The sequence below is a fragment of the Balaenoptera musculus genome, chromosome 15, assembly GCF_009873245.2.
Source record: "Balaenoptera musculus isolate JJ_BM4_2016_0621 chromosome 15, mBalMus1.pri.v3, whole genome shotgun sequence".
NCBI classification, from domain to species: Eukaryota; Metazoa; Chordata; class Mammalia; order Artiodactyla; family Balaenopteridae; genus Balaenoptera; species Balaenoptera musculus.
In genome coordinates this window covers 81820936-81844723 of record NC_045799.1, presented here as the reverse complement: position 1 = coordinate 81844723, position 23788 = coordinate 81820936, and the positions used below count along the sequence as shown (strand labels likewise).

At 40.3% G+C, this 23788-nt stretch overlaps 1 protein-coding gene across 2 annotated transcripts in view; it reads left to right on the top strand.

Annotated features, from left to right (window-relative positions):
- LOC118880768 (cytochrome P450 3A29-like) overlaps positions 1 to 23788 on the top strand; it is a 38966-nt gene that overhangs the window by 5595 nt on the left and 9583 nt on the right. The window contains exons 1-9 of one of the 2 annotated variants that reach the window (XM_036824694.1): positions 4562 to 4632; positions 5157 to 5250; positions 7783 to 7835; positions 10206 to 10305; positions 14310 to 14423; positions 14670 to 14758; positions 15994 to 16142; positions 18973 to 19100; positions 20195 to 20261. In XM_036824694.1, coding sequence (XP_036680589.1) covers positions 4562 to 4632; positions 5157 to 5250; positions 7783 to 7835; positions 10206 to 10305; positions 14310 to 14423; positions 14670 to 14758; positions 15994 to 16142; positions 18973 to 19100; positions 20195 to 20261 — 865 coding nt within the window. Of the gene's footprint in view, positions 1 to 4561; positions 4633 to 5156; positions 5251 to 7782; positions 7836 to 10205; positions 10306 to 14309; positions 14424 to 14669; positions 14759 to 15993; positions 16143 to 18972; positions 19101 to 20194; positions 20262 to 23788 lie in introns of those variants that run through there. The other variant, XM_036824693.1, reaches the window with a different exon arrangement.

The window sequence follows — 23788 nt, the reverse complement described above, 5'->3', positions numbered from 1 at the left end:
CCTACCTCATGGGCTTGTCGGGGGAATTGAATCACTTAATGAAGGCTGAGTACTTATAACAAGAATTGTTAGCTTTCCTTGCTTGAGGTTAGGTCTTGCTCTATGCGTGCGTGTGGTGTGGTGTGTGTGTGTGTGTGTGTGTGTGTGTGTGGTGTGCCCCTCTCTGCAGCCCCAGTTGAGAAACCACTCTAGAATTTAGAGCTCAAGACCTAAATGGTTGGTTGTATTCTCCCAGGTCCATCCTATTCCGTCTTGGCTCTCCATCTTGCTCTCAAGAACCCTTGGTTCCTGCCTGGGCTGGGGGACTTGGGGACCCTCAATGACATATAAGGGAAGAAGAATAATGGAGGGAATGTTTAGAAAATCCTCCACAGTCACAGAGGCTGAGAGAGGCAGGCAGTGAAGGGACCACGTGGTTGAAATAAGGTCCTTTTAGATGAATTCTGGTCAATTTCCATCACGGACAGATGAGGAAACAGACCCAGGGATGCCCAAGGTCACACACTCCCAATGCATCAAGTCCTGCTTATTCTGTTGCCTTCATGTCTTTCAAGGAGAACAGAGTTTAAGGAAAGAAAGAAAAAACTATATCAATGGTAAGGGAGCTTAAGTAAGGGGTTCTTCTACTTCATAATACATGTCCTGATATGTAACTCAATATATATTTGAGAAGTTATTTGTTTATGTCTCTCTCCCCTTTAAGTGTAGGCTTCACGAGAGCAAAGATTTTGACTTTTTTATTATCAGGGCTTGGCATGTGGCCTGAACACAGCAGGCATGGATCCCAACCAACATACAGTGACACTGGGGTGAGGTGCCCACCTCCTCTAAGGCCAGGACAGAATGTCCTGTCACTATCTCCCCACCCTTGATACTAGGAGACCCTGAAAAGTTGTCTACTCACCTCCCCAAGCCACCAAAACTTAGCTATCACCTGTTACCCTGAAATGGCATGCTCAAGTTTTGCCCTACTGAGAAGAATGAGGGCGTGGGAGAGCAGAGATATAACACAAACACATAATCTTGCTTTCATTGTTTGTACACTCCAGATTGTGACCTGTGAAATTTGAGTCTAACGCACAAATCACTCCAGAGCAACACTGCCTCCCCATACGGTGGGCAATTCTTTCAGCCAGTGGATATCAGGACAGGCTTCCCAGAAGAGGAGCCACCTGGGCAAACAATATAAAAGGACAGGAATAGCAGACTGACCGTGCCTCTTGCATCACTGAGTCCCTGACACCCTGTTCACCTATAAGTGAGCCTAACGCCTCCCTGAGTGTTATTTGATTTTCAACTCTGACTCATTGCTAAGGACTGAGAAGATAAGCCATTTATAGTTGATGAAGACACCGTGTTTCTAAAACTTGTATAATTAGTTTACCCTGGCTGTACTATAACTACCTATTTGTCTCTGTCTTCAACCTGAATACTGTCTGGATTTTAGTCATATTTGTGCCCTAGGCATTGAGAAAAGAGATTTGAAAGTACATGACGAGCCCATTAGTACACAAACGACTAGATGAGAGACATGGGGTGTGGGGTGATCTTCAGGCACACATGTCTTCCTTCACAATCTTAGTATATACATCGCTTCCCGTTAGGTCTTCCTGGCTGTGAATGAAGGGGCACAAAGATCATGCCTTCTATTATTTCCCCTTGCAGAGCAAGGCCATTTGCATTGGTTAGGACGTGGTACAGGCTACATTTTATTCCCAGGAAATGACTAGCCTATCGCCATTGGGATAGATTCCAACCAGCTGGACTGGCCCTGAGGTGAATAGGGCAGGTGACGGTCATATAAGGCTTAGTGAGAAAATCATTATAGCCAACTATTTGTTTTGGAGGAAGATGAAATCATATAGTTTCTATAAAAGGTTTTTTTCCCAAGAAGAATAAGAAAGGCTGTGAGTTTAGTTGAGTGAATTAAGTTGTCAGTAGTTATCAGACAACACCCCAGTCATCCCATGTGGGATGTATTTTGTGTTCCTCTCAGTTGGGACATAGAGAGGTTGATCCTACACACAAGACCCTTAGTGTCCTCATGACCTGCACCTGTCTCTGTTCCTGCTGAGGTGAGGCAGAGTCCTTGGTTCTGGAGACCCGTGGGGGAGCTCCTGGGCAGGGGTAGCCATGGAGGTAGGAGCCAGATTGTAACCAAGTTGCTGCTGCAGCCTCGGGTCTCACTGTTTCCCATAGTGACCCTTATCACGAAACAGCAAACATTGAATACTGACATTTCAGTGCAGAAGACTTGCCAATCTATCTTCATGTTAGCTTACATATGACAGGTTGTGATCAATAGCTGTTGGGAAGCCACCTGCAGTCCCTGAGCCTCAGTTTCTACATCTGTAAACTGGGGGTTGTATCACGACCCTACTTAACAGTGCCCAGAGAAGGTACTGAAAGAGGGCAGAAATGTATCAGAATTTCTGGGACTTTCTATCCTACTTTTCCTGGGGATCATCTTCCAGTTTCCCAGGTATGTCCTTTGTCAGTATTCAAGCTTGCATCCACTTCCCTCCTTCACTACCTCTCTGTAGCGTTCCATTTTTTTTTTCAGAGATTCCAGAGGTATGTCACATACTAAGCATGGTTGTGTGTCTCACTCCCTCCACTTGGAAGCTGCTCTCAAGGAAGGAGACTTATGGCTTCTAGCCCCCAGCCCAGCACAATACCTGCACCTGACATTCACCCACTTGACCTTGAATCAATGCACGAATGAATAGATGTATTCATGCATTTTACTTACCAGTGGCAGCTATGAATTTTAACAAGTGTCTCCTGGAGAAAGTCTGAACCCAAACTTGACAAGCTATGATGGTAGAAATTTCATGTTGCATGACATGTTCCCAAGGAAACAAAAGAGGGCAGGTGACATAGTTGGGACTTACTGCATTTGACCAATGAGACCTCCACCCTCTCAGGCTGTTGTCCAGGAGCCCTGGGGACTTTCAAGTCAGAGGGAGGGAAAGAGTTGGTGAAAGGTGGGTATCACTTTCTGCAGAAGGACTTGAAGTGAGAAAGGATAAAGAGAGAAGGAAGTGCACAAGCACAGCTTCAATGTCTTGTGTTTCTGTTGAGTTTAAGAATCTTTGAGATTTTGTTTTTTACATAATTCATGGTTTCCCAGGCCAAGCAATCCCAGGACCTGGGTCAGAGTAATGGCAGCGAGGCCATGTAATTTCCAGACCTTCAATCCTCAGGTTTCTCTCATAAGGAATGGGGTGCGGGCTCACAGATGACACTGACCTCTAATATAAGCCTCCTCCTTGCCAGGTCCTCATACCTATTATAAATTCCCTACTTGTCAAAAAAGCGGAAGCCATCTGTTCTGAGCCCACTTTGCCCCGTAGAAAAACCTCACACCATCTTTTTGGAGTCTTATGTACTGTGTGTGCCACATCACTGGTGGATAAAGAGGTGGGGCCCACTTGGCCATCAGGCTGCTTTCTCCTCTTTACACCCATTGATCTTGGACTTGCAGCCTCTCCAGAGACAGGGGGACATTCTTTGGTCTAGAATCTGTCTAACTTGCTGTTTACTGCAGGACCCTCTGAGGGCAGGGCAGGAATCAGCCTGAATCAATACTCCTTAGTGTGCCATCACCATCCCCTCCATGTCCTGTCTCTCCCTCAGGAGCCCTCTTGTCAACAGAATCCTGATAGATCATCCTGAACGTGCAGGGATGGTGGCCGAGGTACAGCCAGGCTCTCTTGTTGTATTAATAATCCAGGAGGATGTTGTGGTCACCAAAGAGCCACTTGAAAAGGACATAGAGTGGCCCAGTGATCTTACCTCCACCAGCTCAAGTCCACCAAACTTTCTCATTCCCACTTGGCAGAGAGCACTCTCTTGGTTCCAGGGACATGATGGTGACGAATACCCAGACTGTGTGCAAGCTCTCAATCTGGTGGGGGAACTAGGCAAGGAATCCAACAATGGTGATGGACATATTAGAATTGTGTGCAGAGGACAGAAGTTTGCCAGATGAAGAAGACGTTATATCTGTTCAAGGAAGTTGGTTAGGAAAGTCTCTAAAACAGTGGGTTCTGTCTGAGCTGGGATTTGAAGGATGAACAGGAGACTTATAGAGGAAATAAGGACATTTCTAGGCAGAGGAAACTGCATGGGTAAAGATCTGTAGACCTAGCTTGTTGGAAGAATTTCAGGTATTTTAAAGTGTGGGCAGTTATGGAGACAGGGGTAGTTTAGAGGAGATATGGTCAGTGGCTATATGTGAGTTTCTGTAATGGTTGGGCTTACTGATAACACTGAGTTGTTATTGAATTGTCACAGATATAAACTCAAGGGAGGTCAAACTGGAGTGTCCCTGATGCTTTGCCAACCATCAAGGCAGAGAGGGCTCATGCAGGTGGAGCACAGGTGGCCCTTCTATTGGCTGCATCTCCAGCTCCACCCCCTTCCCAGAACATAAACCTTCCAGCCTCACTGAATCTCCACTGGCCAGGAAGGGAAACTCCACACTCAAAGGCCTGCAAAGAATAGCACACACAGCTGAAAGGAAACTCAGAGGAGGGAAACTCAGAGGAAAGTGGCCATGGACCTAATCCCAAGCTTTTCCACGGAAACCTGGGTTCTCCTGGCTACCATCCTGGTGCTTCTCTATATGTGAGTAACTGTCCAGGCTTGTCTCCTCTGTAATCTTGGACTTGGGGTGCTAATCAGGTCTCCCTTTCCTTGTCTGTTTTGAAGATCCAAGTTAATGGAACGGAAGTTGCTAAAGTTTTGGGTACTACCAAAAAAAAACTTTTCCCCTTTCTACCTAGAATGAGAATCTCCAAATCATGGAAGAGTCAAGTAACTAATAAACATGATTAATTCCCTGGAAGATTCCTGCCTCAACTTCTCAGGAACACTCAAATTGGAAACATTTATCAAGTATTCATTCTAGGATTGGGACCGTGAAGACTTCAGCTGCTTTTATCTAATCATCATTACTTTTTGTGAGTCTCACAGTGCAGGTGGGAAAGGAGGTGATGAGTGAGTGTAATATCACTTTTGGAATCGCTGTTATTATTTATCGCCCACATGTTACCTCCCCAGGTTGACTGTCCAATTCTGAGTCAGTGACTGGCCAGCTCCAGCACTTACTACACAATCCCCGTGACCTAGTTTTCTTTTTCACTTTATAGATATGGAACTTATTCACATGGACTTTTTAAGAAGCTGGGGATTCCTGGGCCAACACCTCTGCCTTATTTTGGAAATATTCTGTCCTACCGAAAGGTGCGTGATGTTTGAGCTCCAGCTTTGCTTCTTATGGTTGCAAATCTCAGCTGAGTTCCATAATAAAAATTCCCCTTCTCAAGAGGAAGGTCTGAAGTTTCACGCTTTCCAGAAACAACACCATAGGCTCCACTCAGCACATGGCCAAGTTTACCCCATGGTTCCATTGTCAGCTGTTAGGAGCCTCAGGTTTTGCCGCCTCAGACAGCCCAGCTCTCTAGCTGATTCAGCACAGGACTTGATGTTCCATCTTGTGAGTCTTGTGAAAAGGATTTTCTTTCTGCCAGATGCAGATTCCCAGGAAGGTACCATCCCCCTTAGGAGAAAAGCATGAAGGGGGTGCCCAGTCATGACTCATTAAGCTGTGTACACTACAGTCCGAATTTCCTTTTGCTAGCATGTGCTGCGGGTACCCTTTTAAAAAAAATTCCTCCTGGATTGATTGGAAACTTCACTTTCCGAGGCAACCCTAGTATTCACCATTGAGTAATTTGCACATACTTGAATTCCCTCAAGAACTGCTAACCACAGCAGTTATTTCCATGCTCTAATCCACCTCTTGTACCAGTGACTATTTTGGAGATTTGAGAGATGGAACAAGAACTTTCTGTTTTACTTCTGTGTCTTCAAAGGAGGCACCTCATGGATGAGTTTGAGCAGAGAGAGAGTATAATGGAGACTAGATAATGGTTGTCTTCGACTTCAGATATTTAACTACTAAATGAACTGTGGGTTAAAAAACAAAAAAGCAAGGCAGGATTACTTATGCAAAATCACTAGAAAGGACATGATTTGGCAAAATTATTAAAATTTTAATTTAGGGCTTCCCTGGTGGCGCAGTGGTTGAGAATCTGCCTGCCAGTGCAGGGGACAAGGGTTCAAGCCCTGGTCTGGGAAGATCCCACATGCCGCGGAGCAGCTGGGCTCGTGAGCCACAATTACTGAGCCTGCTCGTCTGGAGCCTGTGCTCCGCAACAAGGGAGGCCGCGATAGTGAGAGGCCCGCGCACCGCGATGAAGAGTGGCCCCCGCTTGCCACAACTAGAGAAAGCCCTCACACAGAAACGAAGACCCAACACAGCCGTAAATAAATAAAAATTTAAAAAAAAAATTTTAATTTAACCAAACAGAATGTACTAGGTGACAGGTGGACCGTGAATTCTGGCCGAGCCTTGATATTAATCCAGCTCTGATGCCTTGCCCAGGGCCTGGCCCCTGAACTGAAGGTCGTGAGCTATGTCCATGTGTCCAGGGGGCAGAGCCTTGTGTGCAGGCTGCTCTCTGGCTCAGATTTCCTTTCCTGCAGACATAAGGCTTGTTTCTCAGATCCTGATTCTCCCACCTGAGGTCTTCATTGTCTCATTACTGCCTATGAGCTTCCTGAACTTTTTTCTCTCTGAAAAAGCAATAATTTATTTTCCATCTTGCCCAGATGAACTCCTTAGTAGATGCACTCCAAGACCCACATTTCTGGGACTTTCTTTTTCATAGTTAAACCATCAAATATCACAGCAGAAACTTAGCTACAGGAAGGTGTTTGTTGTTGTTTGTTTGTTTTTAAGTTACAGAAGTGAAAACTCAGGGCAAGTGTTTTAATTGCACTGTCCTTTGTCCTCTGTGTAGTTGTGGCATCTCCCCATCTTTCCATGCTGAGCTGGAAAACTAGAAGGCGATCTACTTTGTCATTCATTCATTCACTCACTCACTTTCTCACTCACCACACGCCCTAGATGTTTTTAAACCTGCTAGACCCAAAGAGGTTACTGGTGCCTTAAATTCCTTATTCTGCTAGAATTCTAGGGGGGGTCATGAGATAAATGAAAAGGCTGCTTAACTAGGAGATGAAAGTGTGTGTAGGAAACTCTTACCCTCAGCTTCAGTTTTCTCACTTGTTCCTGGAGGATTAACTCAGAGGGTTATGAGATTTTAGAGACAACACATGCTCAAGCAAAACCCCTCAGAAAGACAAGGAGTAATTAGTATTCATTGACAAGGGTAAGTGTTTAGTATCTACAATACTCAAAGAAAATTTGAGTGATTTTTTAAAATTAATTAATTAATTAATTTTTGGCTGTGTTGGGTCTTCGTTTCTGTGCGAGGGCTTTCTCTAGTTGTGGCAAGCGGGGGCCACTCTTCATCGCGGTGCGCGGGCCTCTCACTATCACGGCCTCTCTTGTTGCGGAGCACAGGCTCCAGACGCGGAGGCTCAGTAGTTGTGGCTCACGGGCCTAGCTGCTCCGCGGCATGTGGGATCCTCCCAGACCAGGGATCGAACTCGTGTCCCCTGCATTGGCAGGCAGACTCTCAACCACTGCGCCACCAAGGAAGCCCTCGAGTGATTTTAAATTCTCCATTTCAAATATCTCCTCTATTTTGTCTTCTTTCCCCTAAGATGTCTCTGAATAAGAGTTTCCTTGCATTTGCCAGTGGGAAATAGTAAGCCTGATATCATGCGATTCAAGTCATTTTTGTCCCAATTAGAGGTAAAGTTCAATACATTTAAACTAATAATCCAAATTTTTTTCTCTTGCAGGGTATTTGGGATTTTGACAATAAATGTTTTAAAAAGTATGGAAAAATGTGGGGGTGAGTATTCTGGAAACTTCCATTGGATAGACTTGTTATGATGTGGCGCCCCCCAGTGGTGTGGAGGACAATCTCAGTCGGGAGCGTCTTGAGATGAAGCCATATATCGTAAAGCTTTGGAGGCTTGTTCTACCAGGAATCCCAGATGTCACCAGGTATCCAGGTCCACAGTCTGAGTCAGGCCTGGAGAGTCACAGGTCATCACTTTGCTCCAGACTTTGAGGCCCAGGGACTCCTAGCATCACTTTATGCCCAGTATCTTGCTCTTCCCCCCTTCGCCATTTTTTCCTTCCTTGGGGCACCTTTAATTGCATAAAATGCATTATTCCAGAACATTCTAATATCTGCTCACAAAAGTATGTTTTTATCATCTCCCACATGATTCACTTTTAATTAAAAACCAAAATTCCTCTACCTAAATTTTGGATTTAATATGTCCTTTTCAAAGAAGGACTCAGGGGTATAGGTAACAAGAAAAGGAAACCATTTCTGCTCAGCTTTTAAAAAATTTCTCTGCACTTACGTAGTTTAGTTTTTTTTTTAAGTCAAGATTTTTCAGTAGAAGTGTATAGTGGTATTGCTTTAACTATTCTATTCCTCTGACTTTGAAGAGATGTGGGATATTTCTAACCCAGAGTGTTTCTGGTGGGCTGAAGGACTTGATGATTTTGTAGAGTGGCCCCAGCTGATTGCAGTGGCTGGTCCCTTTTGCAGCTGCTGGAGGTTTGGTGAGAGCAGCAGGAGAGGTATAATGTGGTGACTGTTTGCCAAAAGCAAGTGGGAGAAAGTTCTTCCTCTCCATACCTCTTCATCTTCTCTCATCAAGTTCTCAGAAACCATAGGGCTCTGCTGAGTTGCCATGGCCCCAAAAGGCAACGTGACTGCGTGGAAAAACACATAGCACTGGATTGCCACTGGACCAGCTCCAAATGCCCCTCCAACATTTAGTACTTTTGAGCTCTGGATGGAGCCACTCTTTCATAGTAGATCCCAGTTCTCTTTTTAGAAAATGTTTCTCATGCTAGGTGTAAATAAGAACCACCTGGGAGGGCTTGTTAAAAATGAAGCCTTGGGCCCCACCCACCAGCAACACTGAACCTGGATGATCTGGGATGGGGCCCAAGAATCTGAATTTTAACTCAGAGTATAAGAAATACTAAGGCTGGAGTGACATCGTGAGTATAAAGGTTTACCCCAAACCGCTATCCCTTCTCCACCCAGGTGTTTTTGAAAAAACATGATGGGAAGAAGGGAAATCATCCAAGAAATATAGTCAATCAGATGAAAAAGCAGATTAAGTGCCTCCTCAATCCCTTCCGTCACTGCTTCAACACTAAATGCACTTGACACTCACTTAAACCCCCTCAGTTTTAGTTCTCATCCATTTTTATATGTGATCACAAAACCATTTGAAATTCCTGTGTGAAGTCAGAGGAATAATAGGTAACATGCAGAAAAACTTCCATTGTGTTCTAGCCACTGCCAATGATTGACAGAGGAAACAAAATGCCGGAAGACTGTGATTAACTTAGAGTCAGCCTCATGCCAGCGGCCCATTCCCATGAACGGGCATCCTGACGGTCAGGAGATCAGGCCAAATTGGGATGTATCGCATCTGAGGAGTTGGCTTTGTGTGGTACATGTGTCAAAAGTGGGCCTGCCTAGCTGCTGATGGATGTCACCTACATGGGGCCCTAGGCCCACTTGGGACCCATGTCGAAGAATAAATATAAATAGTGAAAAGAAAATATTTTAAAAATGAATTTATACATGTTCCTCTGAATTACTTTATTCTCTCAGTCCTTTTGTTTCAAATCCTTGATGCTACCAAGGATATCTCCTTGTTATTTAAAATATGATTTCCTTTAAAGAAGTATAAAGTAAGCATATTTTTAAAAATAGAGCAAAGAAACCTTTCATAATCCTACTTTCACTTGTTGAGCATTCTTAATCTTCTTCCACTTGCAGACACATTGTACATATTTATGATCAGTGTGTCTACAAGTTTCAGCTATTACATCATTGCATTTTTCATGCTTTTGATATATCTTCAAAAATGACAGAGTGGGTGGACTCGCCGTAATTAATTATTTTTTTGTTTCCAGTTAATTAACTTGCCTTCAATTATTTACTAAGCTAACTTATGTTTTGATATGAAATATTTTAAAGCCCTAAGAATTATGAAGTTGGTATAGGAAATACCCATACACACACCACCTAGACCTAACCCATGTTTTAATGTTATTTCTAACCATGATCTCTAGGAGTAGGGATTATGTAACATCTAGTTGAGAATCTGGACTTCTAGTTGTGGCTCCAGCTGCAGACACTGGCTCATTAAGTTTAATCAGCTCTGTTTTCCCTACACAGGTTTTTTGATGGTCAACAGCCTGTGTTGGCTATCACAGATCCAGACATGATCAAAACAGTGCTAGTGAAAGAATGTTATTCTGTCTTCACAAACCGGCGGGTAGGCATGCATTTTAAATTTTTAATTAATTAATTATTAAATTTTCATTTTGAAATAATTATAAATTCACAGCATGTTCTCAAAAGAAAAAAATACAGGGAGATCCCATGTTATGTACCCTCGTCATGTTTCTCCCAATGATAATATCTTGAAAAATTATAGTACAGTATCAAAGCAGGAAATTGACATTGATTCTATCCACAGAGTTTATTCAGTTTTAATCAGTTTTTTGTGCACTCATTTTTGTGCGTGTGTTGCTGTATGAAAATTTATCATGTATTTAGGTTTGTGTAACTACCTCCATCAATATACAGAACTGTTCCATCACCATAAGGCTCCCTCCTACTATTCTTTTATAGTCATGGTGAGTAGCTTGTCTTTTCCTCTTATCAGGGTCTTCAGCAGAGCAAACTTTTTTTAAAATTTTGATGAGGCCAATTTTGTCAATTTTTTCTTTTATGGGTTGTACCTTTGATGTCAAGTCTGAAACCTCTACCTAGTCCTAGGTTCCAAAGTTTTTCTCCCTTATTCCTCTAAATAGTATATAGTATTATGTTTTACATTTAAGTCTATGATCCATTTTGTGTTGATTTTTGTATAACATGTGACGCTTAGGTCACAGTTCTTTTGGTTTTTGTTTTTTTGGTGTTTTTTTGCCTGTAAATGTCTGCGTTTTTCCTCCACCATTTGTGGAAAGACTCCTTCCTTCATTAAATAGCTTTTGCACCATTGTCAAAAATCATTAGGGCCTATTTCTGTGGGTCTATTTCTTACTCTCTGTTCAGTTCATTGATCTATGTATCTATCCCTCCCCCAGTACCACACAATCTTGATGACTGTAGTTGCACAGTAAGTCTTAGCAAGTAGAATATTCCTTCCACTTAATTTTTTTCAGAATTGTTTTAGCTATTTTAGGTCCTTTGCCTTTCCCTACAAATTTAGGATAAGCTAATCTATGTTTGCAAAATACTTGCTGAGGTTTTGATAAGAATTGAATTAACCCTTACATCAACTTGGGGAAAATCTATATTTTTACTAGGTCACATCTTTGAATCTATGAACATAGTATTGTTTCTCAATTTATTTAGGCTTTCTTTGATCCTTTCACAGCAGTTTGTAGTATTCAGCATAGAGATTTCATACATGTTTTATTTACACCTAAATTATTTCATTTTCTTTAGAGTGATTGTAAATGGTACTGAGTTTTTAATGTGTTGTCACATATTCATTGTTATTATATAGAAATGGGGTTGAGTTTTGTGTGTTGATCTTATATGCTACAAACTCGCTCAGGTCATTTATTAGTTCTAGAGGTTTCCTTATTATTTCCTTGAGAATTTCTATATTGACAATTATGTCAGCTGAAAATAGGAACACATTTTTCTTTTCCAATCGGTATGCCTTTCATTTATTTTTCTTGTCTTGCTGCACTAGCTAGAACTTACTGCACTAGTTCAAACTTCTTATAATGTAGGAAAAGAATGGTGCATTGTTCCTGATCTTAAGGGGAAGCATACAGTCTTTCACCTCCTAAAATTATTTATTTATTTTGGACAAAAGAATTGTATATACTCAAGGTGTACTCAACATGATACTTTGATATATGTATATGTTGTGAAATGATTACCACAAACTAATTAACACATACATCCCCCCTCATGGTTACCTTTTGTGTGTGAGTCGTATGAACGTTTGAGATCTACTCTTTCAGTAAATTTCAAGTGTGCATTACAGTATTATTAACTAGAGTCACCATACTGTAAATTAGGTCTTCATTTATTCACCTGATAACTGAAAATTTGTACCCTTTGATCAATATCTTCTCCCCCTCCCCCTGCCCCATCTCCCACTAGCCTCTGATAAGCACCATTCTTCTCTATGTTACTCTCAGTTTGAATGTTTTTGGTTTTTTTAGATTCCATATATAAGTGAGATCATGTGATATTTATCCTTCTGTGTCTGGCTTAATTCACTTAGCGTGTTGTCCTCAAGGTTCATCCATGTTGTAGCAAATGGCAGGATTTTCTTTTTTAAAGCTGAATGACATTCCATTATATATATAATTATTCACGCACACACACTCATTTCTTTATCCATTCATCTGTTCATCTACATTTAAAGTGATTGTAGGTCGGACTTACTGTTGCCATTTTCTTAATCCAGGTGTTTCATAGATTCTTTATTTCTTCTTTTTCTCTTCTTGTCTCCTTTGTTATTTCATGATTTTTTTTATAGTGGTATCTTTGATTCCTTCGTCTTTATCTCTTTATCAACTATAGGTTTTACTTAGTGGTTAGTGAAGCTTACAGAAAACATCTTATTTATACATATAACAGCCTATTTCTTCTCATTCAAAAGCTGAATGTTTTTACTCTCCTTCCCCTACTTATTTTATGTTTTTGATGTCATAGTTTACAGTTGATCCTTGAACAGTGTTGGGGTTAGGGACGCTAACCTTCCCTGTAGTCAATTTGCATATAACTTATAGTCCGTCCTCTGTTATGTGGTTCCTTTGTATTTGAGGTTCCTCCGTCCCGGGTTTCATATCCACAGATTCAACCACTCATGGATCATGTAGTACTGTAGTATTTACTATTGAAAAAAATGCACCTGTAAGTGGACCTGCATAGTTCAAGCCTGAATTGATTAAGGGTGAATTGTACATCTTTTTTTTTTATAAATTTATTTATTTATTTATATTTATTTTTAGCTGTGTTGGGTCTTCGTTTCTGTACATCTTTTTATATTGTGTATCTATTAACAAATTATTTTAGCTATACTTTTTAAAAACTCTTTTGTCTTTTAACATTTACCCTAGAGTCATAAGTGATTTGCACACCACCATTACAATATTACTCTATTCTGAATTTGACTGTATATTTACATTTACTAATGAGTTTTATTATTTCATATGATTTCATGTTACTAGTTAGTGTTCTGTCTTTTCAGCTTGAAGACCTTCCTTGTAAGGCTGTTCTAGTAGTGACAAATTCTTTCTGCTTTTGTTTGTCTAAAAATGTCCTTATTTCTCCCTCATTTCTGAAGGATCCCTTTTTTGGGAAAAGTATCCTTGGTTGGTTATTTTTTCATTAAATGTTTTATATATTTTAGCAATGAACTCATTTGGGCCTGGGATATTTTATGGAGAGATTTTAAGTTAGTAATTCAATTTATTTACTTGATCTTTGCAAAGTACTGACTTTTTTTTTTTTTTGCTATAGTTTTTCTGTTTTGTTTTGTTTTGTTTTGTTTTTGGCATATGCCCTTTATCAAGTAGAGGGAGTTTCCCTCTCCTCCTAGTTTATGAGTTTTCATCATGAATGGGTGTTGGAAATATCCATTTTAAAACAAAATTTTATTTTGGAAGAATATGGAAATTTCCAAGCAGGTTGGTTTGATAGGCCAGTCCCAAGTTGAGAAATAGAATTACCTTTTCTCCTTCTTATCCTGGGCAAAAAATGTAGGGGAAAATTTTTGTGTGTAATTGCATTATTTCTTCAGACTAGCAAATAGATTCCTAATCTTTCAAGTGCTAAGCACTGTTTTTAGAAACAATCACCATAGCAAGACATCCCTTTTTCCACTTGCTCAGGCTTTAGATATATGTAAAGACAGAACTTGTCTGAGTCAACATACACTTTGCCAAGGTTATCTGGCTATCACCAATACCCTTGTACTTTGCACAGCCCAGGAGGATGAACTAGGTCTTATGCCTGTCTATTCCTCTGGAAGAACAGTTTTCCTATTATGTGGGTCATTTCATTTAAAAGGAGATTGGCATATAAAGTCTGGAAATGATGTCAGGTGGTTGCATGTCTCCTTGACCCTCACAGGAAGCTATGAATTTGGGAAAAATATTTATTGAGCATCTAGCATAGGGCCTGCTTCCAAGTAGACAGTCACTAAATATTTGTTGAATAATTGGTGCACATTTAACACAATTTCCAAAAATGTCAAGACTTTCCAAACTTATGTAGGATAAAATGTGTTTTTTTCAACTCTAGACGTTTGGTCCAGTGGGAGTTATGAAAAATGCCATCTCGCTGGCTGAGGATCAACAATGGAAGAAAATACGAACATTGCTGTGTCCAACCTTCACCAGTGGAAAGCTCAAGGAGGTAAGAAAAGAAGAGGACTTTCAATTAGAAACTTAAAGAATAAGGTAGAAACTAAAATCACAGTCCTTTTCCAGGGAGGAGGCTACTAAATTCAAGCTTCCTAAAGTAGCCTTTTATTTTCACCTCCTAGAAGAGACATTATGAGATTCCTTATCAAATGTCACTGCTCCATTCATGGGAAAGCCAGGTCCTTCTAGGACTTGAGTCTCCACATTTAACTCCGAGTGGTGTTTATTTTGTGTCTAGATGTTCCCCATCGTTAGCACATATGGAGATGTGTTGGTGAGGAACCTGAGCAAGGAAGCAGAGAAAGGCAAGCCCATCACCGTGAAAGAGTAAGTAGGGGTGAAGCTGCTGGTATCTGAGCTCCATTGAGACCCTCCAGCTGCCTGCCAGGGAGCCAGATTCCCACTGCTGAGTTACTGTAGTGACCAGACAGAAGTAGGTATGTGGTGGTACAACTCCCAAAGGCCCATCCCAGAAAGAGAGGTGGCTCGCCAAATAAAGCAGGACAGCCAGGAGAGAAGGAAGAAATGTGACTGCACCAATTTTGAGTGTGGATGGCATGGAATGGTGGCAGGGAAGGGACTTGGTGCATACTGGTAGGCGGTGGGTGACATACAGTCATCACAATATGGAACTCGGAACAACTTAGATCTCTTCACAATCTGGCTGAGGACACCTGCAAATACTGAATGTTAAATCTTGCCACCACTCCCCTTTCCGTCAGTCCAAAAAGACAGAAGACCTTGTACAGGCTATGGGTAGGATGACCATAGAATTGATTGTCTAAACTGGGATTTTTTTCACTATGCAGGAACAACAAGTAAACTGGGACTGCCCTGGAAAACCTGGGGACATAGGATCACTTAGCTGTTCAATCCCCTAAGTCAATTTTAGAGTGATTTATTTTTAACGAGAAACATTTTTACTCTTTACCTTTTACAGAAATGAGTCTGCCCTCAGGGCAACCACAGACCACTGGAGTTGAGGAAGTGTGGGTCTTTCAGGATCCTTAGCAGAGGTGTAAGACAGTGAGGGATGATGTTCCTGGCAACTCAGAACAGGGTGCTGCTCTTCTGTAATTCACTGAAGAGGAATCAGCTCTGAGCACAGGTTCTGTGTTGAGGCAAGATCCAGATCAACGTCCCCTTTCTGGACTCCCCCAGGATAAGTTAATTTTACACCCTTGGTTCTGCTCAGACACAGTCCTTATACACCTATTATGGCCTGTAGTCAAAACATGCTACTGTACTTTGTCTGATTATGGGTGTCTATCCCTCTATGACTGAGCTCCTTGAGTTTATGGGGGGATGTCTAACTTGCCTTAGTGTCCCCATCCCTCCTGGCACAGGGCCAGCTGCATCACTGGCACCTCAGACACACCTCAGGAGTGAGTGATAGTAGCATAGACTCTTCCATGGTCCAACAGGTGGTTCTGAAAGAGTGTGGCTCTTTACCTGTCTTGTCTGGGCATCTGATTTTACGTGGACTTCTTGTTGCATGTGTTGGGCAAGGATGGTGAAGAGGTGCTGATCTGAACTGTCCATGTCTTTCTCTCTCTACTCAGCTTCTTTGGGGCCTACAGCATGGATGTGATTACTAGCACAGCATTTGGAGTGAAGATTGATTCCCTCAGCAACCCACACGATCCCTTTGTAGAACATACTAAGAAGCTCTTAAGATTTGATTTCCTTGATCCACTCCTTATCTTTTCAGGTACGTGGACTACTATATTTCTTTTTCTTTATTTCCTTCCTTCCTTCCTTCCATCTCTTTCTTCCTTTTATAGATATCTATATTGAGATATAATTTATATACCATGTAATTCACCCATTTAAAATGTACAATTCAATAATATTTAGAACCTAAGTGTCTGTTGACATATGGATGAAGAAAATGTGGTCTGTATATGTATGTGCGTGTGGGTGTGTGTGTGTGTGCGCGCAGTGGAGTTCTACTAAGCCATCAAAAGGACGGAAATCCTGCCATTTGCGTAATGTGGATATACCTTGAAGGTATTATGATAAGTGAAATAAGTCAGACAGAGAAAGACAAATACTTAAATGCTGAATCAAAAAGAAGAAGATCAAACTCATAGAAGAACTATTTCATATTTTTGATTACCAGAAGTGGGGTTGGGTGGTGGGGGAATTGAATGAAGGTGGTCAAAAGCTACAAACTTTGAGTTATAACATAAATAAATACTGGTGGTATAATGTGCAATGTGACTACAGTTAAAACTGCTGTATGATATATTTGGATGTTGCTAGGACATAGAGCTTTGCTTATTGCACCTTTGTGGTATAAGTTTTGAAATCAGGAAGTATGAATCCTGCAACTTATTTCCTTTTTTTTTTCCCCCAATATTGGTTTGGCTCTTCTGGGCCCCTTGAAATTCCATATGAATTTTAAATTCAGCTTGTAAATTTCTACAAGGAAGCCAGCTAGGATTCTGATAGGGAATGTGTTAAATCTGTAGATTTGCTATCTTGACAATGTTAAGTATCCTGATACATGAACATGGGATGTTTTTCATTTACTTAGATCTTTATTCCAACAACGTTGCAGTTTTCAGAGTAGAAATTTTGCACTTTTTTGTTGACTTATTTCTAAGTATTCTATTTTTTACATTATTATAAATGGAGTTATTTTCTTAATTTCACTTTTGGATTACTTATTGCAAGGTATAGAAATACAATTGATTTTTGTATATTGGTCTTGTATCCTGAAACCCTGCTGAACTTGTTAGTTAGTTCTAATAAGTTTTTAGTGGAATCTTTATAATTTTCTATATACAAGATTACGTTATCTTATGATAGAGATTGTTTACATCTTCATTTCCTATATGGATATGTTTTATTTCTTTTTCTTCCCTAATTCTCCTGGCTAGGACCTCTAGTACAAAGTCAAGAAGTGGTGAGAGAAGCTTCCTTGTCTTGCTCTTAAACTTAGAGGAAATCATCCAGTCTTTGACGATTAAGTATGGTGTTATATGTGGGTTTTTCGTAGATGGCCTTCATCAGGTTGAGGAAATTCCCTTCTGTTCCTTTTTGCTGAGTGTTATTATCACAAGAGGGTGTTGGATTTTGTCAGTTGCTTTTACTGTATATTTAGATGGTCAGATGGTTTTGTTCTTTATGCTATTGAAACTGTGTATTACACAACCTTGCATTCCTTGAATTAAACCCCCCTTTGTTGTGGTGTATACCTCTTTTTATATTTTGCTGGATTCATTTGTTGAGGATTTGTGCATCCATGTTCATAAGATATGTTGGTCTGTAGTTTCCTTTTCCTATGCTATCTTTGCCTGGTTTTTGTATCAGATTAATACTGGCCATATAGAATGAGTTTGAAAGTGTTTCATCCTCTTCTATTTTTTAGAAGAATTTGTGAAAAATTGTTGTAATCCTTCTTTAAATATTTGGTAGTATTCCCCATTGAAACCATGTGGACCTGAGCTTTTCTTTGTCAAATTGTTGGTTTTTTTCTTGATTACTAACTCAAACTTTGTACTTCTTACAGGTCTATTCAGATTGTCTATTTTTTTTTTGCATCTGTTTCTGTATTTTGTGTCCATTTTATCTAAGTTATCTTATTTATTGGCATAGAGTTGTTTCTGGTGTCCTTTATAGTCCTTCTCATTTGTTTAATGTGAGTGGTAGTCTCCCTTCTTTAGTTTTGACACTGGCAATTTGTCTTTTGTCTTTTTCTCTTGGTCAATCTAGCGAAAAAGGTCTTTTAAAAGAATCAACTTTTTGTTTCATTGATTTTCCTCTATTGTTTTTTTATTCTCTAGTTCATTAGTTTCTGCTCTCATCTTTATTATTTTCTTCCTTCTGTTTGCTTTAGTTTTTGTTTGCTCCTCTTTTTTCAGAATGTTAAGGTGGAAAATTATTAGGTTATTGATAGGAAATTTTTGTTCTTTTAAAATGTAGATAAATAAAGCCATAAATTTCTCTCTGAGCACTCCTTTTGCAACATTCCATCAGTTTTGGTATGTCATGACTTCATTTTTTTTCACTTCAAAGTAATCCCTGATTGCCCTTTTGATTTCTTCTACAACCCATTGGTTATTTAGGAGTGTATTGTTTAATTTCCACACATTTGTGAGTTTCCCAATTTACTTTCTGTTATTGATTTCAAATTACATTCCATTATGGTTGAAAGACATACACTGTATTAAATCTATCCCATTATTTTTTTGAACACCATGATTAACTGAAGTAGCAGACTATGGTCTGTTTTATCCAAAGAAACTGTAGTTCAGTAGATAAAAGTCAGTGAAGTCCAAAATGTAATCCTGTTCCTCTGGTCACGCAAAAGATAGAGGGAGGACCACTGATCTCATGACTATAGTGATGACCCCTATATGTGGACTTGCCCTTGCTCAGGCCTTGGCTTGGAAGTCTGAGCAAAGGTCATAGAGGGACTGATCCTGGTTGAGAACCCTGGTGTCTCTTACTCTCTGATTGGTAGTGCAAATTATAATTGCTCCAGGTAAATTTTGCATTTTTACTCTGCTTTCCTTTTATCTTTTCCCTTACAGCACTTTTTCCGTTCCTTCGTCCAGTCTTTGAAATATTAAATCTCTCTGTGTTTCCAAAAAATGCTGTGAATTTTATCACAAAATCTATAAAAAGGATCAAGGAAAGTCGCCTCAAAGATAAAGAAACGGTAAAATCTGGTGGTGGTGACATGAGGGTGTTCACCTTTTGGTAATTTATTGAGCTGTATACACATGACTTATGCACACCTCAGCATTTTTTAAGGTAGGTAGAGAACTATAGATTTTAGAGCAGAAGAGTTCTAAACTCTGGGGGTAAATAAATATATAATTTACCTTTGGGGGTAAGTTCTTTGGGGAAGAAGATAAGAAAATGAGTCAGAGAGAAATGTTTAAGTTTAAAATAGGTGTGCCAATTAGTATATCACTGCATAAATATTGTTGAGTTAAGACTTTACCATTTCCCTTCAATAAATTGTCAAAGGATAAAAATTACTGTTTATAAATGATTTTACTCATATTTCACCAAATATTAGATTGGCAAAGAATCACTTCAAATCCAAGCCTCCTATTTTACAGGTTTTCCAATGGAATGCCCCATCAGGCACCTGGTGGAGTGTAGTCTGTGTTAAATTTGAGCCCTCTCATAGGCTAGAGTGGGCAGGGGTCTTCTGTTGGCAATGAGACTGCAAGCTGGTTAAGCCAGCCTTGCCTCATGAGGCCTGGAGGCCAGCACAAGGATGTCTGCAGGTCAGGGGGACAGGACTGGGTATCCCAGGAAAGCAGTGAAAGTTGTGTAGCATTCTGGAAGGATGGGGCTCTTGAAGCTGCTTCTACAAAAGCTGCCAGTGAACTCTGCAAATGTCTGGGTATTAATTTATGTGGCCATTCCTTAAGAATTAAAGCTGGAGGGAAAAAAAGATTGAGGTTTTTTCTTCTTGCTCTCCTGAGCAAACAGGTATGACAGGAGAGAGAGCAGGTAACTCTTTGGTTAAGAAGCTATTTCAAAAGCCAGAGAAGACAAAGATTAGGGAGTGAGGACCAAAAAGCAGTTGGGCGTGATGGCTGGGTTTCTCTCAAGGAAACATCATGCTCTCCAAGATTTGTAGGTGGATGTTTTGCTCACTGAGGCCTCAGTCAGTACTCGTCAGCCTTCAGCTCTTTAAGGGGCCGTATTCTCAGGAAAGAGGTGAAATATACACTCCTGATTTATTTCTGACTTCACAGGTGACTTTCAGTCATTGAAATTTCTTTCTGCTTCTAGAACCGAGTGGATCTTCTTCAGCTGATGATTAACTCTCAGAATTCCAAAGATGTGGACACCCGTAAAGGTAACCAGGGAGAGCTTACGAGGGGCCGCTGTGGGGAGGCGCAGAGCTAGGGGTTGGTTCTGAAAATGTGCAGGATGTTTTCCAGGCAGCTGGGGATTTCTGCCAAATTGAAGGAAGACGCATGGTCAGACAGAAATGGTAGCCAGAGGTACTTTCTAGAAGTACACAGGCACAACCTTGTTCAGAGCTCGAAGGGCAAGTATAACGAAGATGTCTTGCCCAGAAGTCAGTCGTGGTCTGTGGATCACCTACAGCCGAACCTCCGGGGAGCTTGTTTCCAATGTCAATTCTCAGGCTCCTCCAGACCCAATGAGTCAGAACCTCTGCCTGGAAATTTGCATCAAGGCTTCATCCCATCAGGAGGCACATTGCCCCAGTGTTGATGACCTTAACTTGGAACACTTGGTTAAAGTTGTGTTCACTAGCTTAGTCTACTGTAAAGTTCAATTTTTTCCTTTGTCATTAACAAGCAGCTGGTGGGAGAAACCTTTGAGACTGGAAATATAGTGTCCCTCTTCAAATTGTCACCTACTAGTTTTATCATCCATGGATGGTTTTTGACTGAAAACTTCATTACTGTGATGTTTGCAAAATGAATTTGTAATTTCATCATTCTTCTGTATTTATCAGTTGATGTTCTATTTTAAGGGAGAGCTTTCCATTCTCCCCCATCATTTATTTATTTATCTATATCAATACATTCTCATGTGTAATTTACTCTCTTACCATTTTTAACTTTGATTCTAAAATTCTCTCAGGTTTGTCCACTGGACCCCTTTTAAGTAGGCTCCTGTATCCTTTTTTATTTCTTTTTTTATTCTTAAATGTTTTTTTTTTCCAATAGACTATTTTTAAAGCAGTTTGGTTCACAGCAAAATTGAGGGGAAAGTACAGAGATTTCAAACATACATCCTCCCCACACCTACACACAGCCTCTTCCACTATCAAAACATCACATCAAAGTACAATTGTTACAGTCAATGAACCTACATTGACATATTATTACCACCAAAAGTCCATAGTTTACATTAGGGTTCATTCTTGGTGTTGTCCTTTCTATGGGTTTTGACAAATGTACAATGACGTGTATCCACCATTATAGTATATAGAGTATCATTTTCTGAGAACTTCCTCGCTTTCTTTTTTTTTATTGGAGAATAGTTGCCCAATATTGTATTAGTTTCTGCTGTACAATGAAGTGAATCAGCTATATGTATACATATATCCCCTCCCTCTTGGACGTCCCTCCCATCCCCCACCATCCCGTCCAACTAGGTCATCACAGAGCACCGAGCTGAGCTCCCTGTGCTATACCGCAGGGTCCCACTATCTATCTATTTTACATATGGTAGTGTATTTATGTCAAACCTAATCTTCCAATTTGTCCCACCCTCCCCTTTCCCTCTGTGTCCACATGTCCGTTCTCTACATCTGTGTCTCTATTCTGATGCAAGACATTCCAGGTATCTATTCTGTTTCCCTTGACTAGCCCTGAAAGGAGTTCTGGTTTCCTTTAGTGAGAAATGGTATTTAGAAATCAAAACCTGGGATCTAAGAATGGTCATTTCTACTATGGTTTCTTTGCTTCTACATCCTTTTGGTGGACAAAGATAAGACCATCAAACATATCATCAAATATATTTACACAAGACTGATGAACATAAGTATTTCTTTTTTTTGTTTGTTTGGTTTTTAAAATTTATTTATTTTATTTATATATTTTTGGCTGCTCTGGGTCTTTGTTGCTGCGCCTGGGCTTTCTCTAGTTGTAGCGAGCGGGGGCTACTCTTCATTGCGGTGCACGGGCTTCTCATTGCGGTGGCTTCTCTTGTTGCGGAACACGGGGTCTAGGTGCACAGGCTTCAGTAGTTGTGGCATGGGCTCAGTAGATGTGGCACGTGGGCTCTAGAGAGCAGGGTCAGTAGTTGTGGTGCATGGACTTAGTTGCTCTGCGGCATGTGAGATCTTCCCGGACCAGGGCTCGAACCCGTGTCCCCTGCATTGGCAGGTGGACTCTTAACCACTGTGCCACCAGGGAAGCCCCAAGTATTTCTATATCTACTCATAACCAGTGATGTAAACAGAGCATCTCTTTAAAACAAGAATGCCCTGGTTTTTAGTTTATTTCCATGATATGAATACTCCCACTTGGTTAATTTCAAGGTACCAATGGTTTGACAACCATCTCACAATATTCTTGGATTTTTACAGATTGGTTCTTGAGAGAGGGATGAGATGACTCTAGCACACCACTATAAATATATCCACAACTATGTCCCTATCTATCTGTCTGTCTATCTATCTATCTATCTATCTATCTATCTATCTATCTATCTGACATCTATCTAACTATGTGGTCCAATACAAATTTCTGTAGGAAATATTCTATATCTGCACTGTTCAATACAGTAGTCACTAGACATATGGCTATTGAACATATGGGTAATGCCACTGAAGAACTAAATGTTAAATTGTACTTAATTTTAATCAATTAAAATTTAAATTAAATAGCCACCTATTAGACAGTACAGCTCTAAACTTTTAGTATCCTAGGGTTTATGCTAACTGGGGGAAAGAATTTGATAGTTGAATTTACCCACAACAGCTTCACAGAAATCATCATGGGGAAATCAGAACTCTGTAGATCTTTCTTCCACTCATTTTGTATTGTTTTAGTTGTGAATTACATGATTGGGCAGGTACCATGTTGATCTGAGTGCTCTAAGTATCTAGTCTAGTCCCATCAAATAGATTGGAGCCTCTAGGGCCCATGAGCCACAACTACTGAAGCCTGCGGGCCTAGAGCCTGTGCTCCAAAACAAGAGAAGCCACCGCAGTGAGAAACCCGCACACCAGAACGGAGAGCAGTCCCCACTTGCCACAACTAGAGAAAGCCCGTGAACAGCAACAAAGACCCAACACAGCCAAAAAAAAAAAAAAAACATTATTTAAAAATGAAGGTACAAATTAAATTCCATGTATAAGTGCACTAGGTTCTCATCACTGTCACACCAGGACAAAAAAGAGGGCTAACAAACCCAGTATGTTGCACAATTACCAGTAAAGAAATAAATATCAAGATATATATGTTCAAGATCAAATCTAGAGATCAACTTCTTTTTTCTCTTTTGAAACCTTGAGAATGTGTAAAGACATTTTAATAATGTTAGTTAGAAAACTACTCTACCAAATATTAAACCCATTTATGGTGTCCATAACTGGCAAGTCCTTGTAACTAGCCCCAGGAATATAAATTTTTATCACTAGACATCATAAACCTTTTCAATGTACCTTAAAAATAAATAAATAAGCTATTTTTACTTTAAAAAAAAAAAAAAAAAAAATAGATTGGAGCCTGACCATGCTTGGATTTTCTCAGGAGAAAATAAAAATGGAGACCAATTTATAATCACAAGGGCTGTTTGCTGAGCACAAAGGAGAGCAAAGAGAGGGGGCTTGTACTGAGGAAGGTGACATTCAGGTCATGACTGAATAAGCATTGCTAATTCCACTCCCTGGATCTTATT